Source organism: Quercus lobata, chromosome 12 (genome assembly GCF_001633185.2).
Source record: "Quercus lobata isolate SW786 chromosome 12, ValleyOak3.0 Primary Assembly, whole genome shotgun sequence".
NCBI classification, from domain to species: Eukaryota; Viridiplantae; Streptophyta; class Magnoliopsida; order Fagales; family Fagaceae; genus Quercus; species Quercus lobata.
Window position 1 is genome coordinate 25,937,715 of NC_044915.1, and position 16,959 is coordinate 25,954,673.

At 37.4% G+C, this 16,959-nt stretch overlaps 1 protein-coding gene across 1 annotated transcript; it reads left to right on the plus strand.

The window, feature by feature from the left end:
• The first annotated feature begins 916 nt into the window (after positions 1-916).
• On the plus strand, positions 917-3,398 carry LOC115970877. Its single transcript, XM_031090498.1, has 2 exons — positions 917-1,391; positions 2,679-3,398. The coding sequence occupies exons 1-2, from the start codon at positions 1,224-1,226 to the stop codon at positions 3,207-3,209; spliced, it is 699 nt and encodes a 232-aa protein (XP_030946358.1). The 5' UTR covers positions 917-1,223; the 3' UTR covers positions 3,210-3,398.
• Positions 3,399-16,959: the final 13,561 nt, after the last annotated feature.

Here is a 16,959-nt window from a genome sequence, read left to right on the forward strand (position 1 = left end):
TTTAAAAAAATAAAAAGGAAAATGCCTCATATTTTTTTAGGTAAGATAAGAAAGTCGGGAACGAAACGGTTCATGAGTCATGAGATTGGCATGCACTTGTTTTGGCCAGTGGCCACCTCTTATCTCCTTCCTCTCCTCTTAATTTCTTTTTCCTGCGCCTTGTCAGACTCTCACTCTCCTAAATTTCCTCCACTCCATGCAAATAGTGCTCCACTTTGTTTCAATAACCAATTTGCCCTTCACTTTTATTTTCTTCATTCACACAAAAGTTCGGGGCATCAATTTATGAATGATCAGTTACTCATATCATCATATGTGACATTCTTTCCTCATTTTGACAGAGATAGCACCGAAGTTGCAAAGTCGTTTTTTTTTGGTAAAAACATACAATTTTACACCCAAATTAAACAAGAATTGTAATTGGAAAAAAGAAAAAAGAAAAAAAAGACTTCTACACAATTAATGATCTCAAGAACTAAACCCTCTATCTCTGTTATAACATATTTTTTATTAACAAAACTTCGATACAATAGTATTTAAATAAAAATGGCTTGAATAAGTTGACGGAAAAATAGGTAGGTGTAAAAGGTTGTTATTGTACTTGACTAATCTCCAAATATGTTTAACGGGATACGTAATTGTCGGAAAGAATCCTTGCTATGGTCCCAAGTTGTTAATTAAAAGGCTTGAATTCAAGAACTCATGAAATACATGAGTCCTAAAAATCACAAAACCAACCATTTGGAATTAGTTAGAATTAATTATGAGTACTCATGAATTAAATGTGGTTTGAAAATCACTAAACCAACTCTCTGGGTTTAGTTATAATGTGAAGATTACATGTGGCCAACCATAGATATGTAACAGCAAAAGAAAAGAAAAGGAAAATTGTTTTAATTTCAACCAAAAAGCTAACACTAAAAAATAATATAAAAAAATAGGAAACAAAAAAGAAATGGAAAAATGGTGGTTGCTGAGGGCAAAAGTTCCTCATAATTAGGTCATGTCTGTAATTTGGTGATAAAGTAGGGGTTAGGTTTTCTATTTACACTGATTGGCCACTGAATCACGCATCCAAACAAGTCCACATACATTTTTCCTGAATATGTATATATAGATGCCAAGACACCAAGAATATATCCTTCTAAACTACTATTAGAACTTGAAGGGCTAGGTTGAAAGAGAAGCACATACGCCTCAACTCAAAGAAAGCAAAGAAAGAAATGGAATGGAAAAAGAGTGATCTGGATGTTATACTTGTACCACTAGCTTTTTTGATAAACATTGCTTATCATTTCTGGTTATGGCATAAGGTTCGCACTGAACCACTCACAACTATCATCGGGACAAATGCTAAAGGAAGACGTTATTGGGTCTCGGCCATAATGAAGGTACAGTTATATATAATCCTTTTTTTTTTTTTTTTTTTGGTTTTTAACTTGCTGATCAAACAATGAAATAAAGGCTTGCACTTTGTGTGTAATCATTTAAATGGTATCAAATTCATACACAGTATATATGCTTTTTCCATGAAGCTAGCTCGTTAAGTATTCATTAGTTTCACAATGAAAACTTGATACGAATTGCAACTAAACTAACAATGCTCGAGATAGAAACCAAAGTAGCAATTGTGGATATACTGCCATCTCTTTATTCTGATCTTTAAACAGTTTTTTTTTTTTATTTTATACATTTTACGTGACTAATTTAAATCCTGAATATTTCAATTGGAAACACCAATAAATATTTTTCTTGAATTGTAGATGTTGTATCTGGTCAGGGAGGAGATGTCTTGCTTGGCTTGTATTCTGTTAGCTTAGTCTGAGCTTTGGTTTAGCTCTGATCTCATGAACATTTGTTGTTTTGTTTCTTAGGCTCCTCTTTGCCGAAGAGTTTGGATTTACATTTGTTTGTTTTTTTCAAATAATCCTTATGATTTACCGAAAAAATTAAAAAACCTAGAGGTCCTTTGGCGTGATCTTTAACTTATCTCATATAATTTAGTGTTTTAGGCATGTAACATATAGCTAGCTTTGGATTATCAAAGAAGAATCAAATGTGATGCTACAAAAAAAATTCCCAGATTTCACGTGTAATGTTTTGTAATCTACCATGAGTTGGTGCTTTGAAAAGTTTTGGATTTTACCATCATGGCAAGCAAAAAGTATATACATGGGGAGCATAACCTGTTATTTTGCTTAATGACAAGGAGGCTACCACTTGTTTTTAGTAGCGTAAGCGTGCGTTTGCCCAGCACTAAAATTATATTTCAGTTGCATTTTGCATTTTTTTGGGTCCCACGGCATTATTTATGAAACTACCAAACTCAGCAAAATGCAGATTTGTAAGTAAATTTAGGTCTTACAATACTATTCACATCTTTAAAAATTATTTTACTACAATATTTTTAACAATAAGTTTTCAGTTTTCAGCAAATATAAACGGTATCCAAACAGACACTAAATCACTTTGATAGTGATTTTAATCTTGTCCTGTATAACCCTGTATAAACTTTAAACAACATGGTCAAATCTATGTTAGGGTCAGGCTGGTCTATTTTTTAGTTTATTTCTATGATATAGTGCATTGAATAAAATGTTGGCAAAAATAAAATCACAAATGTAACAAAAAAATTTTATGTCACTCCCTCTAATAAACAAATTATTTAATTTTCACAGGACAATGACAAGAAGAACATCTTGGCAGTCCAATCTCTGAGGAACACAATAATGGGATCAACCCTAATGGCAACTACGTCGGTTCTACTTTGTTCTGGTCTCGCAGCTGTAATAAGTAGCACTTACAGTGTGAAGAAGCCACTCAACGACACCGTTTATGGGGCCCATGGGGAATTCATGGTGGCTTTGAAATATGTGACACTACTCACTATTTTCCTCTTCTCATTTTTCTGCCACTCTTCGTCCATTAGGTTTATAAACCAAGTGAACATTCTGATTAACACACCACCTGACCCCATGTCTATAGTGACCCCAGCGTATGTGTCTGAGCTCTTAGAGAAGGGTTTCTTGCTAAACACTGTGGGAAACAGGCTCTTCTATGTGGCACTTCCTCTTTTGCTTTGGATCTTTGGACCTGTATTGGTTTTCTTGTGCTCTGTCACCATGGTGCCAGTGCTTTACAACCTTGACTTTGTGTTTGGGAATGGCCAAGTTGAAAACGGGAAAAATGTGAATGGGGACTTTGTATGAATAGTGTGAAAATAAAATAAAATGAGAACAGGGATGGTGTGATTTTGCGTATGTTGTTTTGGGCAGTGCATGAGATTTGGTTCTTTTATTGTGTGTGCACATATAAATAACGCGTTCTACATTTTAGAGCGTGATGATAATCTTGTGCTTTTCACAACTAAATAAAAAAGTATAGAGGGCTTATGTGGTATCCATTATCCAAGGTAGTAAAGTTTAGAAAACATGGAATTAAATTGTTTATCAAAAAAAGAAAAACAGGAACCACACAATAGAACAATCTTTTTTACCAAGGCATGCATGCTTAGTCGTGATGGTTCAAAAAGTATGCCCACAATTCAACAGAAACTCAAAATACGTAGAAACATGTACACATGAATGTAGCTAATTTTCCAAAATTAGATCAAGTCAAAGTAATAACTTATAAATATAGTTATACAAAAATGATCACTTTTGAAATAAATACTTATAAAATAATTGCAAAAGAGAACATTTTTCCTAATGAATATCGGGTAGTTTGATATAAATGTATACAAAGAGACATCCAAAGAAGAAAAAAAACTCAAAAATTACATTATGATCCTTGTATTGACTAAGTGGAAGCACCCCATTTGTGTTTGTTAACAAGAGGAGAGAAAAGTTATGTGAGAAAGATGACTCATACTAATCATACCACTTTTTTTTTTTTTTTTTCATATATAACTCGTTAATATCGTAATTGGCGATTGCTTAAATATCAATAAATTAACTTATTGGAGAAAGAAGGTGTAGCAATAAGAAGCCATAGTTACTTTGTTTATTTTAAATTATTTCTTTTGGATTATGGAGTCAGGTCTAAAGTTAATTTGTAATTTTAGGAACTGGACTAATTTTGGCAATGGGTTCTTTTTTGACGTATGGAAAGCTAGCCAAAATTAAGGATTGAAGAGCTAACTTTTTCTAGCAAATTTTAGCAATTTGAAACCCGAAAAAAAGCCTTCGATCGGCATTTCAATTTTAACATGCTGTCATTTTTTTGCTTGCTCTGTTTGCCTATGAAAATTTAACAACCCAAATTTCTGCCCTAACCCGCTACCCGATAAGAACTTATTGGCATGCTAGTTCTAACTCTCTGCTTGCCACTTTTATTTTTTCTCTAATAAGACAATGAATATTTTTTTATCCAGAATTATTTTAGCATGTAGGGGCATATGAAAGCAAACTAGCTAAAATTACTAATAATAAATAAAATGAGTAATTAATAATAATATCAATTCCACCCAAAACAATAACTAATCCTAAATTGTAAATCCTAATAAATAAACCATAGCAAACCCTAATTAAAAAATATTAAGCACTAAACCCGAAACCCTAATAGAAATAACCAAAACAAACCCTGCCCTAGGGTTTGTTATGTTTTTATTTTTATTTTTATTAGAGAGTGTTTGGGTTTTAGGAGGGTTTGTTATGAAGTGGGTCTTGGCTCTGCCAATACTTAAACGCCCCCCAAACAAAAAAGGAGCATCTCTTCTCCTCAATCATATGTCACAGAGGATTCTCTCAATCTCTATGCTATTTTTCCTTTCTTAGTGAGGCCTTGTACGCTTTAAAATAGAAGTTTTTTAAGTATGCGTCTGTTGTCACACGCCTGGCTTACATAATTGGATTTGAGCCATGACATTTGGTGATCCTTTGTAGATCTAGTAGCCAAAATTTGTGTGTTTTTGCTATTTCCCAAACCAAGGAAGCAGATCTTGACTCCATCATTCTTGAAGATTATGCTCTCTAATATATAATGTTTTTGAACCCAATCCAATACTATCTTTCCCCCTATCTCATATTTGTGCTATTTTGCCTTCCTTTATTTTTATTTTTATTTTCTTCATGTAATCAGATCTACCAACAGAGCAACCCATGTTTTGGGTGCCTAGGCTTCCTTTTCTAGCTAATAGGATAGGGCCCAACCCCATGAACTCTCTTCCTAACTCGCCTGGGCCCTTCCCCCTTTTTGTCAATAAATTATCTGTCATCAGTCGAAAAAAAAAAAGGCATTGGCTTGCTAAGAATTCATGGATTCAATCAGCTGAGCCACTCTTTCATGTGGTATCGTCTTGCCTTTTAGGTAAAAATTTAAAATCATTGTTTCCCATAATGGTTTTAGGTTAAAAGTTTAAATCATTGTTTCCTATAATGGAAAAGAATGGGTGGCTTACGTTTAATTTATTCTCTTTCATTGGATCTCAATAACTTTAGCATTTTTTTTTCCTGCCCCAATGAATAATTCTTTAAGTCTGGCGTAGATCTGGGATGTGTTGTTATCTGACTCTCATTTGAACATAAAGTCATTAATAAATTCAAAAGCATGGCGGAAACATAATTTATAAATATTTAAAACACATAAATCGTGATCTTTTATTTTAATTTTTGCACGCTTTTATCTTATATAATTTAATTCATTCTTTATATGTTCCTTTTTACTCAGCTAGCATTTGTGAGTTTATGCATTTGACAACCAAATATGGGTAGTAGGTATTTCTTGTTTAAACGGTTCACCTATCAAATTAAATTTACAAAAACAAATTATTGTCTAATTCCAAACTTTGTTATTTTTTATCTCTAAAAGAGTCTTTAGAAAACATTCGTGATTCAAATCCATTTCATGATTAGTGACTGAGTGTAATACATGCCATATGCTCCATCAAAGTACAGTAAAGATAGGTCCAAATAAGAAGGTGGAAATGTGAGTCAGTCATCCAACTTCCACATTTTTTCAACATTTTATTTTTAGTATCTTATATTTGAAGGATTTTATTATTTTATTTTCAACCAATAAAGAGAAGGGTGTTTGAAAAATAGGAACTGCTTTTTGTCATTTGCTCTTTAAATATGGCCTTTCACTCTTTCTAGGTCTCTTGAGGAATGTATTAAAATTTGGATGAAGTCTGCATCAAATAATTTTAGCCCTGGTCTTGTCTTTCTTCCACTATTTGTCTTAGATATTTATTATTTGTTAGCTATCGTAGACATATCTATCATTATGTGTCAAAGTCACAAGTTATGTGATTGTGTTTATTCTGAACTAGTATATTCTGCAAAATTCTCTCTCATGTCTCATATGAGATATGTCATTCATTTTTTCCTGTTAGTATTTCTGTTATCTTGTAATGCTTTCATCTGAACCAAGTTCTGCATATATTGTGATACTGATTGTTGTTTTTAGTACATTTCGTTTCATCCAAGTTCTACTCCTGTTACCTAAGGCTAATGTCTCGCAGGTGGGCCATGATCATATTTTTCCCTTAGCTTTCCTTTATTTCACCAAAGAATCCTTGTTACTGTGCATATATATGTTGTTGGCATGTCATTGTTGTTGTTCAGTTGATCAAATGATCTAACTATTTAATTAACGAAAACCTGTAATAAAGAAAGGAATAGCACTAGAAGATCAGTCTTCTAGTTAAGTTAGTGGGGGATTCTCCAATGTTTAAGTAAGCAAGATTTAAATCACTACTTTACTACGTGATGGTTAGGGTTTTTTTTTTTTTTTTGTGTGTGTGTATATTACCAATGTGATCCTTCATACGGAGTCTAAAGAATAATTAGGTTCATTAATGCTCGCATGCAGTTGAAATTCAAATTTAGGAGGGATTCTTGTGAACTAAATTTTTTTATATACAGGTATATACAAGAATAGGTTGTAATAATGATGTTTAAGTTTGAAGAATATGGTTTCATAAAGTGAAAATTCAAGTTCTGGAATTTTCTAAGTGAAAATTTGAAAATCTGAATTTTCTGGAATTTTCTGCAGAATTTTTTAGTGACTATTCAGAAAGATTGAAGAGGTTTCAATTTTTGTTAACCATTTTATAAAAAAATAACTAACTCTCCATACATGCCTATTCATAAAATATACGTACATTTTCATGAATAGAGACTTATGTTTACTTGAAAAATAATTAACTCTCCATACGTGCCTTTTCATGAAACATAATTATATGAGTATAAATAGAGGCTTATGTTCACTTGGAAAAAAAAAAACACAACAAACACAAGAAATCCTATAGTCATTCTCCAGAATTGCTATCTGTAGAACCCAACATATTGGTTGTATCTTGTGGATAAATTTGCGATAACTCTTTAGCAACAAAAGTGTGGGGGGCAAATATTGTCTAAGGAAAATGATATAGTACTTCCAAGTTATCTATTTTCTGTTTGTCTTTTGTGTTAACTTTATTATTCCATTATTACTTTGTGTAATATCCCCAACATAAATCACCAAGACTCCTACTCCTTTAGGTAATACTATGACCGGTCACTTATGGCTAGTTTGGATGAAGTTGAGAAAGGGAGAGTACAGAGGAGTAAAGTAGAGTTCGCTAGCCTCATTTTTTATTTCTAACTTGGCCCTGATTTTTGCCGAGGAGGCCAAGCTAAGAGGCATGGTCAAGCTTGTCTGTGCCACATCATCATGTTGTTCATCATTTATTATTCTTTGTTAGTGTTCCAGACATTTTCTCATTTTATCTGCAAAAGGGAGTGATTACTTCATTTTCTTCTATCTATCAATGTGATTGGTATTCCTAGGTGAAATAGCACAATCAGAAAAAATTATTTAATAATTGTCTCTCTTTTTGCCAAATATGAAGCTTGAAAATAAATTAATTTAAGGGGCTCATGTGAGAGAGTCTAACTCAAAATTCATGTCATGTGGTGGCTACAAATGCTTTTTTTATCAATTCCTGCCACGTTAAAAAAAGGAAGATCACAAATGCAAGATTTTCTCTTGATGGATATTAAATAAGATATATAAAAGGACACGAGGTTGGTAAGAAAAGAAGAGAATTATATAGTGTTGTTGAATGAAAGAAACCTAATTTTGGACCCTTTTCAAAATATAAAATTAAAAAAAAAAAAGAAAAAAAAAAGAGGAGAAAAACTCTATTTGGTGTCTTTTGAAATCAAGAGGCACCAGGTTTGGTGAGGCGCTAATGCACCTAGCTTTTGTTGGTCCTTCTTATTCCTCTATAATAACAAAGGCTTCTTTTGTAATGTTTATCATTATCAGAGCACTAGTAGCGGTGGTGCTAAAAAGCTAAATAACTATTTTTAGCACCACCATATACAAAACATGTGATACATTAGTGGTGGTATAGGTAAAATTTTTACCTACTCAACTATAGTGTACAACACTTTATGGTTGTTCACTGTAGCTCAAAAGTTAAAATCAGATTAATATATTTTATTATCTCTCTCATTAAAATAATATATTTTTTTCTCTTTATGTTTTTCCTCTGTTCCAGCATTCTCCACTCTTAGTCTCTCATCTAAGCTCCAATTCATCATTTTTCTCACCCAAGCTCACTTTTCAATTAGCCATCGCTGCCGACCCAAGCACCATCGCCAACTAAAGCACTCTCTCCCATGACTTCTCTCAAATCTCCACAGTTCATGCTACATCAACCGCCAATTGTACCACTACATCAAATTATTTATAATTAAAAAAAAAACCCCAAATTAAGATATGCACACGTGAGATCAGTACCATCTCATTCTCACCAATGCTTTAAAATCTGCAGATATGCTTGGCTTTCATTTCTTAAATCCACTCGTCATTTCGGTTAATGAAATTAATTCACCATATATGTCAAAGTTGTGCAACAAAAGGCGGATCTGGATTGGAATATAAAAGAGACTCTAAATCCAAAACAAAAACTGTATTATCATGATTAATTTTCCTAAGTTTTTTTTTTTTTTTTGATAATTTGCTGTAGGGGCCATCTAGTTAGGAGGTACTGTTAAGGCTGTACTAATTGGGCCTATGGCCTAATCCGAGGACATTGGACCATCCGAGGATGTTCGGATGAAATTATAAGGGGAACAGAGTGAAGAGAAGAGTAGAGATAACAAGAGATAAGTCCAACGAATGTCCGAGGATAAAAGCCATCTCGGTAACAAGTGTCCGAGGTCAGTAAGACTGCCATATCATCATGGACATTCTTCGAAGTTACATCACAACTAAGGGTTGGACATTGGACCAGGGGTAAGAAAAGAAAGGTAAACAAATATCTTCAAAAGCTGCTACCTCCGCATTAAATGCCTCTCAACCAACTCTCTGGCCGCATTAAGGTGGAAGTGATGCCTAAACAGTGATCAAGCAGCCTTACAGCTACTGGTTGATGGTTCTGGGAGATGTTAGATGGGACAGGAAGGAGTTCCTTGAATCTAACCTACACGTGTGTGGTAAGGATGACACCTAGATTGTAGTATATAACATAAGAAGAAGTACTAAAAAGGGGGATCGGAAAAAATGAAGGATTTTTAAGAACAAGACTGTGCACTCTTGTATAATTTGATTGTTCAACAAGACAATATAATATAAACTCCTTGAGTTTTTCCAAGGACAGATTTTCTAATCCTACTTGTGTCTAACAGTCTTAAATTACCAAATTTAATCGTTTTTCTTTTGGAATAGATCTAGTTCTTTCATCCACGCTCTACAAATTTATTGTTTGGGCCACTTGGGTTTGAGCCCAATCCTATTTTGGGTCCAATCCAATTTCTGTCTTTACAATTGGTGCCGTCTATAGGAAGAGCTTGATCTAGTCTAAAGGAGATTCGGTTGCAACGTTCACAATGGAGGAGGCAGGACCACACCATGTAGATGTTAATATACTTCAAGCAAAATCAAGGGGTTCTCAGCATAGCAATCCGCGTAGGAGCCTTGAACGGAAAGGAGGCCGTGAGGTAAGTATGCACAGAACTCTTACCAGTAAAGGTCAATCTCGGGGGAGGAGTCATGTTTCCCATACAAAGAATGACAGAGACATGCAACGTGAAATCGACGAGTTAAAGAGGGAGTTGCGTCATGCTCGGCGAAGACGTTCACCACCCAGCTCCGAACCGTCCTCTAAGGAGACGGATGGTGCTAGTTATAGACAGAGATCCAAAACTTCGCCCAGCGAGACCTTTTCCTATGAAGAGGAGCACCACCATAGACGTAGGTACAAAAGCTCGCCTCGCAAAGGCTTGGGAAATGATGCCATTAACAAGGCACTGAGTCAAGTTTCTAAATCATCCTTCACACGAAGCATAGAAGATGCGAGCCTTCCTCGGCGATTTCATCAACCCACATTCACTATTTTTAATGGTCGGACAGATCCGGTAGAACACGTTAGCCATTTCAGTCAAAGGATGATTGTTCACTCCAAAGATAAGGCCTTGATGTGTAAGATCTTTCCATCTAACTTAGGCCCGGTGGCGATGAGGTGGTTCAACGGTTTGAGGGTGAATTCTATCGACTCCTTCAAGAAACTCACCCGAGCTTTTGGTGCTCGCTTTATTACTTGCAGCAGGGTTCCTTGACCTTTGGGTTCCTTATCGTCTATGTTCATGTGGGAGGGTGAGACTCTGAAGGCTTATTCGGATAGATACTGGGAGGATTGCTAAATGGGGCATGATCCTAGGGGTATTCGACATCAAGTATATGCCTCGTACCTCTGTGAAAGGCTAGGTCCTCGCCGATCTAGTAGCCGAGTTCGCTGAGCTTCCAGAGGAAGCAGAGATGAAGCAACATAGCATGGATGAAAAATTGGTTGGCCTAATCTCCACACAAGACTCCCCATCCTGGAAAGTACATGTGGATGGAGCAGCGAACCAGCGGGGAGCAGGAGTGGGGCTAGTTCTGATATCCCCTGAAAAGATCATCATTTTAAAGTCCTTGAGGTTGGGATTCTCGGCTACAAACAACGAAGCAGAATATGAAGTTTTGCTAGTTGATGGGAATGACAATGGTCCAGAAAATGGGTGGAAAGGCAGTGGAAATGTTGGCAGACTCAAGACTGATCGTAGGTCAGGTAAAAGGGGAACTGGAAGCCCGAGATACAAGGATGCAAGAATATTTGGGTCAAGTTAGGCGTATGCAAACAAAATTTGAATCTTTTGACTTATCACATATCCCTAGAGGTGAAAATACCCACGCAGATTCATTGGCTACCCTTGCCACTTCTTTGGCACGAAATTTGCCCCAAGTGATAATTGTCGAGGATTTGTGCATTCCTACCCCAACGAGGAAAGATTTGCTCCAGATCCATCAAGTCAATTTGGGGCCGAGCTGGATAGACCCTATACTATTATTTCTCGAAAGGGATATATTACCTAAGGAGAAACCAGAAGCTGAAAAATACGAAGGAAAGCTCCTCGGTTTTGGTTATCCAAGGACAGAAAGTTGTATAAACGTTCTTTTTCTGGGTCATATCTACTTTGTGTACATCCCGAGACATCAAAGTCACTCCTAGAGGAACTACATGAAGGAATTTGCGGAAGTCACACGGGGGAAAGATCCCTATCTCACCAGGCTATTACTCAAGGATACTGGTGGCCAAATATGTAGAAAGAAGCGCAAGAGTATGTTAGAAAATGTAATCAATGTCAGAGATTCGCTCCAAACATCCACCAGCCTAGAGGAGTTCTTAATCCTCTTTCCAGCCCTTGGCCCTTTGCTCAGTGGGGTTTAGATATTGTAGGTCCTTTTCCTAAAGCACTAGGAAACAAAAAGTATCTGTTGGTCGGTACGGATTATTTCACTAAATGGGTTGAAGCTGAACTGTTGGCTAATATCTGAGACGTAGATGTTAAAAGGTTTATCTGGAAGAATATCGTTACTCGATTCAGGGTTCCCCACACCCTTATCTCGGATAACAACCTTCAGTTCGACAACAAAGCCTTCAGGCAATACTGTTCTGACCTGGGGATAAAGAATAGATATTCCACTCCGGCCTATCCTCAAAGGAATGGGCAAGCTGAAGCTGTCAACAAGGTTATAGTAAATGGACTTAAAAAGAGGTTGGACAACGCAAAGGAAAAATGGGTGGAGGAATTACCACATGTCCTTTGGACGTATCGAACAACGCCTCGATGGTCGACAGGAGAAACCCCTTTCTCAATGACATATGGAGTTGAGGCCATAATCCCTCTAGAAACTGGTTTCTCAACGTTGAGAACTAGTGCATTTACCTCGGGCAGTAATGATGGGTTGTTGGAAAGAAGTTTGGATTTGATCGAAGAGTGAAGGGAGAATGCAATGGTCCAACTGGCTTACTACTAGCATAAGCTCAAGTAAGGTTATGATACCAATGTAAAGTTAAGGCCGTTGGCTGTAGGAGATCTAGTACTGAGGAAAGTTTTGGGAACCACCAAGAATTCAGCTTGGGGCAAATTGGGGCCTAATTAGGAAGGACCATATCGGATCACTTTAGTGGCAGGAATAGGTGCCTACTATTTGGAAGATCTAGATGAAAAAACTGTACTTCACCCTTGGAATGTAAACAATCTAAAAAGGTATTATTATTAATAAAAATAATCATGTTTAGTTTCCCTTTAATTTATTCCAATCATATGTCATGTGTTTCCTCATCTATTGAAGTATTAAACAAAAACTAAGTTATGTCAGATTTCTCAGACCACAAACTTAGTGGAAATTAATACCCTATGACATCTATTGAAGTATTAAACAGAAACTAATTTATGTCAGGTTCCTCGACCCACAAACTTAGTGAAAATTAATACCCTATAACATCTATTGAAATATTAAACAGAAACTAAGTTATGTCAGGTTCCTTAAACCACAAACTTAGTGGAAATTAATACCCTATAACATCTATTGAAGTATTAAACAGAAACTAAGTTATGTCAGGTTCTTCGGACCACAAATTTAGTGGAAATTAATACCCTATGACATCTATTGAAGCACTGAACAGGTTCAATAGAAATTAATACACCCTCGTACTATTAAAATGCTAGTTCAACATGAACTTGAGCACTTAAAGGGAGTAAACCCTTAATTTCCATTCTCGGATCACAAGGTTTGTGATCACCTAGTAAAGATATAAACCTTAATAAGCCTATGAGCATCATTTAGAGCATACTGAGGTGCTCTGGATTTAACTTTATTTAATCAAACGTTTGGATGTTTACTTGAGGTTAAACTTGTTAGAATAGATATATATGTATTCAAAATATGTCTATGTAATGTTACGGATTCAATAGTTATCGTCCATTTTAACTGCCAATTAAAAGCATGCGTAAACTATGTTTTTTCTTTCGTACAAACAAAGGGCAGTCAAGATGAAAACTACTCAAAACCAAAGTAACAAAACAGATAAAATAAAAATGAAATGAATAATAACTCAAACAAATTCAAGAGGTTAAAAATGCATACTTCATTAAAATATGTCTATAAAAAAAAGGGACAAAATCCCTTACAAAAGTCATAATTATATTACAAGGCAAGGCTCATTTCTTCAACTTGATCTGAAGCTTGGAAGTTTTGTTTGCAGGGTTATCTGCCTTTGAGGTAATTGTTCCTTCTTTATCTTTGGAGGCTCCCTCAGTGGGCATGACAGTTGAAGCCAAGTCTTGCTGAAAAGCCCTGGGAAGCTGCTCCTAACTCCGGAACAATTGCAACCTTGTCTAAGGGTAGTTCTTGGGAAACATCGAGTTCTTTTGTTGGCCCTTGCTGGCTGGGAAGAGGATGATCCTGAGGCTGTACTTCTTTCTTTGGATCAACAACTGTAGAAGCCACCTCATCTTGAGCAGAAGGAAGGTTCGAGGCTCGTATTGCAGAAGGGTAAAACACATTTTCTGGTTTCCTCAACTCGGAAGAAGCCTCAACCCCAGCTCGGTTAAGGGCTTCATCCTAAGTTTGGGCGCAGTAAATATGACACACAGCTGGGACCTCTACCCTAAGGGTTTCCTCGGTCTCAGTTACTCCAAGGTCATAACCCTTCTGCTCGGCCTCGTCCCTAGCCTTCTCAGCCTCAATCCTTGCCTTCTCAGCTTCTGCCTTGGACTTTTCAGCCTGATCTTTCAGCCTTTGGGCTTCCTCCAGTTGTTTTTTGAGTGCTGCCATCTGTTCCCTAGCAGTAGTTAGTTGATCAGTTGTCTCGCGCAAACGCTTCCTCTGGTCCTTGGCTTGCCTCTACGCGCCATCCAAGGCCAAGTCAGCACTGCGACGAGCTTGCTGCTCCTCGACCAGCTTTTTCTTTAGGTCAGCATTGCTATTTTCAGCAATGGTAAGTGTTTGCATAGTTGCCATTCGTTTTTTCCTCTCATCTTCCAACTGCTGGTAGCAGTTATTGGTGATTTCCTCAAGCCTGAAAGTGGCTTGGACAGCCTAAAAGAAAAGGATTAATACCATAAGCCAACAGAAAGTATATGTCTATAAATAATAATTATAAGTAAAAAGAAAAGGGGGGTTAACATTATACCATGCCCAGATATCTTTTACAATTGAGGAAGACCTCATTCTTCCTCATGCTCCGCAGCTTGGACATGTCTTTTGGAAGCAACAAGGCCTCCTCCACGGCCGAGGCAACATGGCACCCAATACCCCCGTTGAAGTCCCTGAGTGATGCATCATCCCTCAGGGGCTCCCTGCCGTGCATGGGTGCCGGAAGCCAGACTTGTGGCTCTGGAGGCTGAGTGTCCAACCTCTCCAGGCCCCGTTGTGATTCGTGGTTGACCTTTTGCTGCTTCCCAGCTCGTTGAGCCTCTTCTTCACGGATCGGACGAGATCTCCTAGTCTCAATCACTTCTTTCCCTTTCTGCTCCTTTTTCCTTTTGGGATCAGCAGGTTCAGGTCTGATAGGTTGAGGTGGTTGAGGAGTAGGAGGAGGAGATTTGGGAAGAGAAGGGGGAATCTGAGACTGTGTGAATTTCCTTGAGGCACCTTTTCCAGGTTGATTTTCTATCAGCTCCATTAAACTCCTCTGGGGCTTCCTCTGGACACCCATTTCGTCAAAAACGTCCTCGGGGGGTAGAATCTAGTTGAAAACCTCGAATTCGTCCTAGGAATTTGACAAATCTACAACCTTTTCTGGGTTTCTTTCTTCTTCTTCTTCTTCTTCTTCTTCTTTTCTTTCTTCCTTCTCCTCGAGAACGAGTTGGGATGAGGATGCTCCTACTAAAGGAGTGGCAACAAAAAGTGGTTGGGTGCGGGAAGTATCTTTAGGGAGTGGAACACCCTCTGGAACAACAAACCCTTGGTAGGCAACACTGATACGGTGGAGTCGAGGGTTGCGAGCTTTGATTACGTACTTAGGGGCTTGGAAGGCGAACAAGAGGGGTGTGTATCCAAGGATCAAATGAGCTGCTCGAAGTTGATCGTCAGCTTCGTTCACATACACCTCGGCTTGCAAGATCCTATTCAAGCTTGCTTTGTTAACTAAGTTGAGCTTGGGTTTGGTAGCACGCTTGTCTGCAAAGTCATTGAATTAGAATAGGGTTTCATTAGAAGCAAGGATATTGAGACACGGAAAAGAAATGTAAACCAAAATTCATGAATCTATGGATATACCCCCACCTGGTTCTCCTTCCTCCATTGGACAGGGTAGGCCATCGTGCCATTCCCTAGAAAAGATAAGGAAATCCTCCTTTAAATTTTTGTTTGAAGTGGGGAGGCATTGGATTAGCCTTACTTTGGGATGCCTCGACTTAAGGTAATATCCCTGCCTTTTCAAATTGTGCAGATTGTATACCCAATTCACATCATGGTGGGTTAGGTTTAGGTTCATTCTCTCGTTTAAAGTTTCTATACTCCCCAAGACCCTAAACATATTTGGGGCACACTGTGTGGGAGATAACCTAAAAAATCTAAGGTAATTCCTAGTAATAGTACCCATGGGAATGGTCATCCCACCATCTATGAAGGCAATCATGGGAATGACCACCTCTCATATTTTCCTAGCATCGACCCATTCCCCTTTGGTAGCGTACCTCATACCTACTGTTGGTGGGATCCTATACTTAGCCCTAAAACTCCTCATACCCTACTCGAACTCGACCAGACATTTGAACTTACCCATTTTCCTAAGAGGTTTCGAAGAAAAGTTAACAAGTTTAAAATGAAAGCTAAGGGATTTAAGAAGACTTATAGGTTTGAAAAGGGGTCCTCAGACAAGTTTCTAGTATTTGTAGACGCATAGGGAGATGAAAGAGAGAGACAGGTTCAATGTATGAGCTCTAGGACTGTGTGATTGCAGAAAGTAAGGAAAAGAATTGATTTGAAAAGCTATTTATAGTGACACAGAAGTTACAAGCGGGAAAGTTCCCGCTCGTAAAACAAGAAAAACCTTCCATCGTTCGATTTACATCTTACCGTTGAATGTGGGGGACAGGGGCGTCACCAAAATTTAATGCTGGCACGCTCTGGACGTCGAAGCGTCAAGAGCGTGCCTTGAGCAGGTAAAAAGACATATAGGAAGTCAGGAATATGGAATAGGACCATAAACAAGATGGGCTGAGAACGTTAAAATCATCCTTTCCTCCCGAGGAGTCAAAAAGCAAGATTTTAAGGGGCTATTGTGGGGGCCATTTAGTTAGGAGGTACTGTTAAGGCTGTACTAATTGAGCCTATGGCCCAATCCGAGGACATTGGACTATCTGAGGATGTTCGGATGAAATTATAAGGGGAATGGAGTGAAGAGAAGAGTAGAGATAATAAGATATAAGTCCAACGAATGTCCGAGGATAAAAGCCATCTCTGTAACAAGTGTCCAAGGTCAGTAAGACTGCCATATCATTATGGACCTTCTTCGAAGTTACATCACAACTAAGGGTTGGACATTGGACCAGGGGTAAGAAAAGAAAGGTAAACAAATATCTTCAAAAACTGCTACCTTCGCATTAAATGTCTCTCAACCAACTCTCTGGCCATATTAATATGGAAGTGATGCCTGAACAGTGATCAAGCAGCCTTACAGCTACTGGTTGATGGTTC